At 46.2% G+C, this 10297-nt stretch overlaps 1 protein-coding gene across 1 annotated transcript; it reads right to left on the bottom strand.

Annotated features, from left to right (window-relative positions):
* Positions 1-320: 320 nt before the first annotated feature.
* On the bottom strand, positions 321-10047 carry LOC135084043 (uncharacterized). Its single transcript, XM_063978786.1, has 4 exons — positions 9934-10047; positions 8510-9852; positions 4970-8448; positions 321-1750 (listed from the first exon to the last, which is right to left on the bottom strand). The coding sequence occupies exons 1-4, from the start codon at positions 10045-10047 to the stop codon at positions 321-323; spliced, it is 6366 nt and encodes a 2121-aa protein (XP_063834856.1).
* Positions 10048-10297: the final 250 nt, after the last annotated feature.

The following is a 10297-nucleotide window of genomic DNA, read 5'->3' as shown; positions in this document are numbered from 1 at the left end:
CGATTTCAACATTTTACTATTTGTGCCGTTTCCTGTGTTGTTTTACTTAATTATTGTGTTCGTATTTTTGAGTTATTTTATTATCATCAAATTGTTCAATTTACTCATGAAATTGACTCCAATTTGTCTATTGTTAATGGGGGTGTTAATTATTGACTTTTAAATTTAAATTATTTGCCGAAATAATTAATGTGCAATTTGGAGTCTAAATTTAGAAGTTTAAGGACCAATGAATATACTGCCTAACCTAACTCTTTTAAAACAAGGAGATCTTCGGTAGTCCCACATCGTAACGAGCTGGATGGTAATCCCCGGAGATCCTAACTGTATGCCACTGTGGACCTAGCCAGCGCATCCCACCGCTTGCGCACTGGGCAGTCGCTGCTGAAAGCGTTGTGCGCGACGTGCTCCGCTTTGGCTCGCTGGCAGTTACGGCACGAAGGTGCCCCGCCAGCGAGCTTCTCGGCGCAGTCGGTGCTCATGTGCGGGCCTCCACAGTGGCTACAGACGTCGGCGGACTCTGTGCAAAATCGTTTGCTGTGGCCGTATCCCAGACACTTAGTACACTGCACTAGCGGTGACTGGTCGGCCACGCGGATGTGCTGCAAATCGATGTGCACAGATCCCGCCGCGATTGCCCTCTGATAGATCGCCGGGGAAACACTCACTACGATGTGATTTGTATGCAGGTTTCTGCTCTTCTTCTTATAACGGATGACGGTACGGTCCTCCCCCTCGCGGAGGTCACGAAAAGTGTCCCCGTTCTGCTTCCTCAGTGCCTTCAGGACGTCCTCGTCGCTGTTAAGCAAAAGGACGTCCTTCATCACGAGGAGCGGGTCCTTATTTTTCATGTCCTCCGCGATGAGGAGGCCTCCCGCACCGTCGATCCTCTCTTTAACTTTCCTGCGCTCTTCCTCGGTGGCACAGCCCATTATTACTTTTTGATTTTTTGCTTTCCTAATCTTATCTACTTTGACCCAGCCCTCCTTGGCGTTGACGGCGTCCCTGACTCTCCGCAGCACCTCCTCTCCTGTCTCCATTGCGTCCTTAGACGAGACGACAATGGAGTGCAGGGCCGACCTGGTCGGCTGCTGGACAGTCCGGGCCGCCGCCACGCTGGCGTAGGTCGTCACGTCGGCTGTGTCCCGCTGTTTGACTACCTGCTCCTTTAACTCCTCTAATTGTTTACTATTCTCCAGCAAAAGTCTCCTATTCTCCCGAATTTCTGCCACTATCCTATCCTCATCCACTGTCTTTTCCACTTCCCTGTCCTTTTCCAACTCTTTTTCAGGTTCAGGCTCAACCATGCTCTTGCTGGGAGCCTTCCCCTTCCTATCCACTTCCGCCTCCTTGACAAGTTGGTACAGCCGATCCAGAGCCTCAACTACGGTGGTCTTGATATCGCCCCTCAGGTTTCGTGCGGTGCCAAGACTCATCTTAGCCTTCTGAAGGGAGGCTCTGGCCTCGGCTGTCCTATCTTTGATAGCAGCAGAAACTTTGGGTGAGCTCGCCGAAGCTGCCTCCACAGAAGCCCGGCGTCCTGGCGCGGGCTTCTTGGGGGCCTTTGGTGGCTCGGCCCGCGGCGGGGTTGAGTCGGACGCCGAGGAAAGCCCAGCTTTCCCTGCCTCCCACTCGCCGACGCTGCGTCTCACTTTCCCTGGTCTTCGAATTGGTGGAGAATCAGGAGACTTTTGCTGGACGTCTTCTGTCGTCCTCTTTGCTGGTGTGCGGAAACCAAACATATTTCCAGCTAGAGGTGTACGTCAATAAAGTAAAATACGAGTAAAACAAATAATTAAGTCAATACGACCGCGTAAAATAAAAATAAAATAAAGTAAAAGTTTGTAAAAGTTGTATAAATAAATAATATGTTAAAAAGTAAATTTTCTTCTCAGGTAGTTCCCGAGCTGACTGCGCCGCCGCTGGAGTCCGGTAAGTTACTAAGTATTGTCTATCCTATGTTAATATCGTCTGTTTACTTTTCAGGTACCGGATACAACGACAACACAGCCAGGAGCGGTCAATTGTTCAATTAAAAACGTAAAATAAATATGTTTACTCGTCTAAAGTACTTATAACTACTTAAAACTAAACCCAAATTTCGTCAAAATCTCTCTCAATGTCGACCCTACCTAAAACAACCGAAAGCCGAAATAATATTTTTTGGACCAAACGAAAAAGTTAACCTAGTAAAAGAGAAAAGGGTGGGTGGGCGGGCAAATTTTTCGATTTGTATGCGTCGGATCGCAACAAATGAGGTGTCCACGGATAGGGCTCGTCGAGACGGACAAAATAAGACGGTCAACGCCTGGGGTCGCCCTGAAAAATTTTGAAAAAGACGTCCAAAAACCGTTTCAGAAATCCTAAAATCCGCCAAAAAAGCAAGTTTTAGTATGGAACGATATCAATCGAACGTCAGGGGAGTGCTAAGCCGAAAGGGGTGAGTCTATTAAAGCGAAAAAATTTTGAAAAACGGACCAAAAATACCAAAGTTGTAAATTTTTCTATGAAAATATTCTAAGTCAATATTAAAAATTTGAAAAGTCGAAAATTTCCACGAAAATCGATTTTTCGCGTGTCTAACGTCACGAGGGTGTTTACTAAAAATATTACGCACAATTTGATGTATATAACGTGGGGGTGCGTTTAAATTTTGAAGAAAATTTGAGTTGATTTTGTTTGTAAATCGATTCACCACATCACCTCGGTATGACCCAAAATTTCGACTGTCCTGCAAATTCCTCGATTTGTATGCGTCGGATCGCAACAAATGAGGTGTCCACGGATAGGGCTCGTCGAGACGGACAAAATAAGACGGTCAACGCCTGGGGTCGCCCTGAAAAATTTTGAAAAAGACGTCCAAAAACCGTTTCAGAAATCCTAAAATCCGCCAAAAAAGCAAGTTTTAGTATGGAACGATATCAATCGAACGTCAGGGGAGTGCTAAGCCGAAAGGGGTGAGTCTATTAAAGCGAAAAAATTTTGAAAAACGGACCAAAAATACCAAAGTTGTAAATTTTTCTATGAAAATATTCTAAGTCAATATTAAAAATTTGAAAAGTCGAAAATTTCCACGAAAATCGATTTTTCGCGTGTCTAACGTCACGAGGGTGTTTACTAAAAATATTACGCACAATTTGATGTATATAACGTGGGGGTGCGTTTAAATTTTGAAGAAAATTTGAGTTGATTTTGTTTGTAAATCGATTCACCACATCACCTCGGTATGACCCAAAATTTCGACTGTCCTGCAAATTCCTCGATTTGTATGCGTCGGATCGCAACAAATGAGGTGTCCACGGATAGGGCTCGTCGAGACGGACAAAATAAGACGGTCAACGCCTGGGGTCGCCCTGAAAAATTTTGAAAAAGACGTCCAAAAACCGTTTCAGAAATCCTAAAATCCGCCAAAAAAGCAAGTTTTAGTATGGAACGATATCAATCGAACGTCAGGGGAGTGCTAAGCCGAAAGGGGTGAGTCTATTAAAGCGAAAAAATTTTGAAAAACGGACCAAAAATACCAAAGTTGTAAATTTTTCTATGAAAATATTCTAAGTCAATATTAAAAATTTGAAAAGTCGAAAATTTCCACGAAAATCGATTTTTCGCGTGTCTAACGTCACGAGGGTGTTTACTAAAAATATTACGCACAATTTGATGTATATAACGTGGGGGTGCGTTTAAATTTTGAAGAAAATTTGAGTTGATTTTGTTTGTAAATCGATTCACCACATCACCTCGGTATGACCCAAAATTTCGACTGTCCTGCAAATTCCTCGATTTGTATGCGTCGGATCGCAACAAATGAGGTGTCCACGGATAGGGCTCGTCGAGACGGACAAAATAAGACGGTCAACGCCTGGGGTCGCCCTGAAAAATTTTGAAAAAGACGTCCAAAAACCGTTTCAGAAATCCTAAAATCCGCCAAAAAAGCAAGTTTTAGTATGGAACGATATCAATCGAACGTCAGGGGAGTGCTAAGCCGAAAGGGGTGAGTCTATTAAAGCGAAAAAATTTTGAAAAACGGACCAAAAATACCAAAGTTGTAAATTTTTCTATGAAAATATTCTAAGTCAATATTAAAAATTTGAAAAGTCGAAAATTTCCACGAAAATCGATTTTTCGCGTGTCTAACGTCACGAGGGTGTTTACTAAAAATATTACGCACAATTTGATGTATATAACGTGGGGGTGCGTTTAAATTTTGAAGAAAATTTGAGTTGGGTTAGGTTAGGTTAGGTTAGGTTAGGTTAGGTTAGGTTAGGTTAGGTTAGGTTAGGTTAGGTTAGGTTAGGTTAGGTTAGGTTAGGTTAGGTTAGGTTAGGTTAGGTTAGGTTAGGTTAGGTTTTTTTTTTTTTTTTTTTTTTTTTTTTTTTTTTTTTTTTTTTTAGCAGCTCTGTCCCCTGATATTCGTCAAGGATTTTACTTCAAGGGGATTTTTTATTTATTCTTTATATATTTCTTGCATGCAATTGCTTAGGCCTTCTGGCTGAATAATAAAAGTCTGCTTTTTACTTTATTCAAAATTAACAAAACTTAATACTATTACATTTTCTTACTTTCTTATCTTATTACATTTTTCTTATTTCTAATTTTACATTTTCTTAGTACTACGTACAGTTTTATGATTATTTTCTATTTTCTTAATCTAATACATTTCCTTATTTACTACTTTCCTTATTTTTATTACATTTTTACTTAAGACATTTTCTACCTTAATTACTAATTCTTGCTAACAGTCTATAAATTCAATTTATAGCTTTAGCAAGTACTTACTTACTATTTCTATTGTTTACTATTTTACATACATTCATGCAATATTTTACAAATGTTTCCCTACTGTTTTTGTTTAACATTAATGCTGGTAAATTTTCTAATTTTATGTCCATTTCTAATTTGGCTTCGGTGTCAAATCTTTCGCGGTTATGGACAGGACACTCTGTTAGTATATGGAGGATAGTTTCCTCACATTCCGGGTCGCAGACACACGATGGGTTATCCCTGCACTTGAACCGGTGCAAGTACTGGGCGAACCCACCGTGTCCTGTTAATATCTGGGTGAGCATCCCCGTCGGTCCTACCTTACGCGCGAACCTGTACGCCTGGAACGCATCAGGCAGAAAAGTTCTTGTTACGGCCGCTGTGTCCCCTTGGATGTACCTATCGTTCCATTCCTTTAGCGATTCATGTCTGATTGTTTTCTTAGCAAAGGAAATGGGGCATTTATCGTAATCCGGCTTTCTTTTCAAACCTAAAGCTGCTTCCTTCGCTAGCTCATCGGCGCGTTCATTGCCTGGAAGTCCTGCATGGGCTTTCACCCAGAACAAAGACACAGCTTTGCCTTGGGTGAATGCCGTCCGCAGGTTCTTCCTCGTCTCCACAGCAAGGGGGTGAAGCGAGTCATGGTTTGTGACCGTTTCCAGCGCTGCCCTCGAGTCACTGTATAGACCATAGCTCACTTCTGCCCCTTTTAGGATTTCGCTCGTCGCCTTCCATATGGCCAGGAGTTCTGCCTGGTAAACCGTGCAGTATGCAGACAGACCAAGCTTGAGGTTCCGGATCTCAGTCTCATTATTCCACCAGGATAATGCGGCTCCGACCTTCCCCTCAATCTTGCTGCCATCAGTAAAAATGCGTACTGCTTGCACATTGTGCTGGTTTACTAGTTGTTGGTCGGCCAGACTAATGAACTCCAGACTCATATGTTCGGCCGGATGTGGAGCTTCTGAAAACCTCACCGCACTCTCGGTCTCTCTGTCTCCTAGAACTGGCAGGGGCGACCCTCTCCTTGCCTCGTACAGGGCGGCTGCCTCCTGTATTCTCAGGTCGAGAGGAAGTATCCCTGCCAGTGCTAGCGCCGAGTGTAGGGAGACTGTGCGGTAAGATTTACATAGCTTCTGAGCGAAGCCCCTTTGCACTGCAGAGAGCAACTTCTGCACCCCCAGCTTCTTCGACGCAGGCGCCCAGGCCGCTGCCGCGTACATAATGATGGGCTCTACGGTTGCCACATAAATGGTCCTAATGATGTCCTGGTGTAGGCCCCAGCTGACTTTGGCCGCTCTGGAAAGCTGTTTGTAGATATCCAGTGCTTTTTTACACTGGATGGCCACGTGTGAATTGAAAGTCAGCTTGTTATCAATAGTGAGCCCTAGTATTTTTATTTCCGCTGACAGTCCAATGTCAACCCCTCCCATGCTCAGCAATGGATCGTCGTATTTTAACTTCCTCGTCAACACCATGGCGCACGTCTTGTGCGGCGCGAATTTCAGTTTATTGTCGATTCCCCATTGCCGAACAAAGGCTAGAGCGGCATTGGCCCGTCTCGACACCTCGAGACCAGTGTCCCCATCGAACACCATCACCACGTCGTCCGCGAAAGCCTGCACGTAGTACTCTCTCCGATCCAATTCCTGCAGCAGAGGGTCAAGAAGGATATTCCACAGGATCGGGCCACCGATTGACCCTTGCACACATCCTTTATTCGTGCTCCTCGTGCATTCCTCCCCGGCGTACCTTACTTTGACTTTTCTGCAGTCGAGGTAGCTATCCAGTAGCCTCCTGATATTGACCGGGCACTTTTCCTCAGCCAGTCGGACTCTGATGGCCGGCCACCATGCGCTATCGAAGGCACCCTCTATATCCAATGACACTAGGGTTACTAGCTTCTTCAGCCCAATCTTACCCTTGATGTGGTGTATTAGTTTATAGAGGGCGTCCTCGGTGCTCCTCTGGGGCATGAATCCATACTGGCGAGTACTAATCCGCGGTACTAGGTGCCATTTCATCCGTGCTACTACCATCTTCTCCAGGATCTTCCCCAAGACTGGCAGCAGGCCTATTGGCCTGTATGATTTGGGGTTCGTGTAATCTTCCTTGCCCGGTTTTCTTAATACCACCACCGTGGCCTCCTTCCAAGTGTCCGGGAAGTGCCCTATCTCAAGGCACTTGTTGGCCAGGGCAAGGAAGGCGTCCAGATCCTGGTAGATCGCTCTCCTGCAGATGTCTGCCGTGAAGCCATCCGCTCCGGGGGCCTTCTTTGGGTTGAAACTCCCCACCGCGGTCTGTAGCTCCAGCGGTGTAAACGGTGGATCATGGTGTTCATCATGACCCAGGTCGTTTACCCGCTCTGCCGCCTCTCTGGTCCGGCGATGGTCTTCGTTGTCTGTTGCCTCCAGGTCTTTCGGGTAGAATGTCTCCGCTAGAAGGTTCACCGATTCTCTTGGGTTTAGGAATGCACCGTCCTTGGTTAGGGTCAAGTCTTCCTGTCTCCTGGTGGTTCTCCTGATGACTCTATATATTCCCTCCCAGAGTCCTTCCCGATCCTGTTTCTCGCAAAACTCCTTCCAGCTTGCTATTTGGGCTTTCTTGGCTTGGCACTCGTAGGCTTCCTTCTTCTCTAGGTACTGGGCTACCACTATGTCTTTGCGGTACGGCGCCGCGTTCTTGATTTTTCGCCTGAAGGTAGTGGTAACCCTTTTCAGCCTGGCGAGCTCATCATTCCACCATGGGACTTTGAGTATTTCAGTACTCTTTTTGGCCGGCATGCTCGATTGGCACGCTGCCGTGATGCTGTCTGTATATTTTTGTACAAGTGACTCTACTTCAGTTTTGTTACTAATTATTTGGATTGTTTCGACATTAATTTTATGTTGCAGTTTTAATTCCGAAAGTTTTGTATTAAAGTTGTCCCAATTCGCCTTTTTTGTATTGTAGAGCCTGGTGGTTCGCTCCACTCTCAGGCCTCGACTTTTGCGGAGACTCAATTGAAGTAGTATGGCGTTGTGGTCAGAGCTCGTCATGTTCTGGTCTACCCTCCAGTTATCTACCAAGTCCAGTAGATCTGCGGTGCAGGCTGTGATGTCTACGTAGCTGGTGAACGCTCTTCCACCTCTGATAGTGTCAAAAGTAGGCGTATCACCGGTGTTTAGTACCTGAAGCCCAGACTCTTCCAGGGTCCCGGACAGTTCTTTCCCCCTGTGGTCTTCTACGGTGCTACCCCACCAGGTACTCTTTGCGTTACTATCTCCTCCAATTAGCAGTGATGTCGAACCCAGCTCCTCTCTGATGGTCCGTAGCTGCTCTAGGTATGGCTCTATGGGTTGGTCCGGTTCGAAGTAGAAGGACACCGCCGCGATTTCCCAAGATGCTGTTCGGATCCTCACCACAACAATATTGTTGTTGGTGAGTTTCGGGCACTGGATGACGTCAAGGCTGTCGTCGAAGACAACGATTGCCGCCTTCACAGTCCCATCTCCTACTATCGCGTTTTGGTAGAGTCTCGCCCCACGGTAGTCCTTCATCCTCCTCACCCCACCCACATATGGCTCCTGGAGCAGCGCAAATGCGAGTTTACGCTCACTGGCCTCAATCATGAGTTCTGTAGTCGCCAGTTCCTTCCTCTGGAGGTTTGCTTGGGCCACTGTATAACATCTGGTGGGGTTGCCTGCCCTAGAACGGTCATCGTTGCCCTTAGCAGTACGCTACTTTAGCTCGCGCCAATGCCTCCCACCTCCTACGCACCGGGCATTCCGAGCTAAAGGCGTTATGCTCTACTGAGGTATCCACCTTTGCTGCCACACAATTACAGCACGTCGGTGCTGCCGTTGCCAACCAGTCCGCACACTCCGATCTCATGTGCAGTCCGCCGCAGTGGCTACACTTCGGCACGGTTTCTTTGCAGAATCGCCTGCCGTGTCCGTATGCTAAGCACATAGAGCACTGCACAAGCGGCGATTGGTCTTCCACTCTCACCCGCTGCATGTCGATATGCACCGTGCCGATGTTGATGAGTTTATTATAAATCTGTGGGGATACCCTCAGGACAACATGGCTCATTAGTGGATTCCTAGCCTTTCTTCGGAATCTAAATTCTACTCTATCGTCCTTCTTTTCGAGGCCACGGAAGACCTCCCCATTCTGGTTCCTCAAAGCGGTGACGATATCGTCATTGCTGTTGTAAGACAGCACATCTTTGAGAACCAGCATGGGGTCTTGGTTTTTCATGTCCTCTACAGAAAGCCGATTTTCAATAGTCTTGAGCCTCTCCTTAACTTTCTGCCGTTCTTCTACCGTTCTGCACCCAATAATAACCTTCTTGTCCTTAACCTTCTTGACCCTCTCCACCGTCACCCAGCCATCCTTCGCGTTTACAGCACTTCGTACTTGCTTAAGCACGTCGTCGCTGTTTTCCGTCTCGTCTTTGGATGACACGACAATCGAGTGTAAAGAGCTGCGATCGTTCGTGGTTCTCCTGTTGTTGTCGGCCGTTACACTGGCGTAGGTGGCTTGTTGGGTGTCCGTTCTGTAAGACTCTATTGACTCTCTCAACTTTGTCATTTCCATGTTAGTCTTTTCTAACCTTTCCCCTTGTTCTTTCATCATCTTGACAAGTTCTAAATGTTTCGTAGAGTCGTCACTCACTGTCGCTGCCTCCGTATCCTTCTTATCTTCCCTTGCTCTCTTTTCCTCCTTATCCTTGTCATTTGTCTGTCTACTTTTGCTCTTAACCTCTTCTAGTTCGACCTCTGCTTCCTTCAACAGCTGGTAGAGTTTGTCAACTGCCAGGATCATGCCTTCCTTCAGGTCTGTTCTCAGATTGCGAGACTCATTGACATGAGTTTTCGCCCTCTGAAGCCAGACCCGTCCCTCATGAGCTCTACCTTTCAGCTTCGCCGGTTGTGGCGATTTTGTCGTAGTTGTTGTTGAGGTAGCGGTCGCAGTCGGCGTGTCTACCGATTTCCTTCGAGCAACTGGTCGTGCTTCAGCGGGAGGCGCTATCTTCAATTTCAGCTTTGGCTGACCAGCCACCTTTGAAGTGGTTTTTGTTGATGGTGGTGGTGATATGGTTATCACCTGTGGGTGCGGATGTGTTGCCGAAGTACACGGCTTTGGGTCAATTTTAACGCTCTCCCCTTCCCCTGTGCTGCGCCTCACCCTGGAGGCTGTAGTCGTAATTTTAGGTGAGGGTCCTGCCCTCTCCTTCTCAGTTGGGGATGTGGTGGGCTGGTCTGCCACCTTCTTTTTTGGTGTGTGCGCGATGGCGAACATGGTCCTGGGACGAGCCTTGTCGGTTTGTCAAATAAATATTATAATAGTTCAATTGAACTAACGTACTATCTATACCCAATAGGGGTATAGAGTCAACAACAAAAGGAAAAACAGTAAATAAAACACGGGTAAATATAATAAATTAATCTAAGTGGGCCGGTCAAAAAAACTCGGTTCACGCTCTAAAATAGGTAAGTGTAAGAAGGTAGAGAAATGTGTGTGTATGTGTGTGTGCGTGTGCGTGTGTGTG

Source organism: Ostrinia nubilalis, chromosome 25 (assembly GCF_963855985.1).
Source record: "Ostrinia nubilalis chromosome 25, ilOstNubi1.1, whole genome shotgun sequence".
Classification (NCBI taxonomy): Eukaryota; Metazoa; Arthropoda; class Insecta; order Lepidoptera; family Crambidae; genus Ostrinia; species Ostrinia nubilalis.
The sequence above is the reverse complement of the archived record's forward strand: the minus strand, read 5'-3'. Positions and strand labels throughout refer to the sequence as shown.

Bases quoted from the DNA above. Each gene is read 5' to 3' on its own strand.
- LOC135084043 (XM_063978786.1), bottom strand. From the start codon at position 10,047: ATGTTCGCCATCGCGCACACACCAAAAAAGAAGGTGGCAGACCAGCCC. The intron at 9,853-9,933 runs GTGAGGCGCAGC...CCGCACCCACAG, and splicing joins TTACGACTACAGCCTCCAGG to GTGATAACCATATCACCACC. The intron at 1,751-4,969 runs GTGAGGAAACTA...GTACACCTCTAG, and splicing joins GTGTGTCTGCGACCCGGAAT to CTGGAAATATGTTTGGTTTC.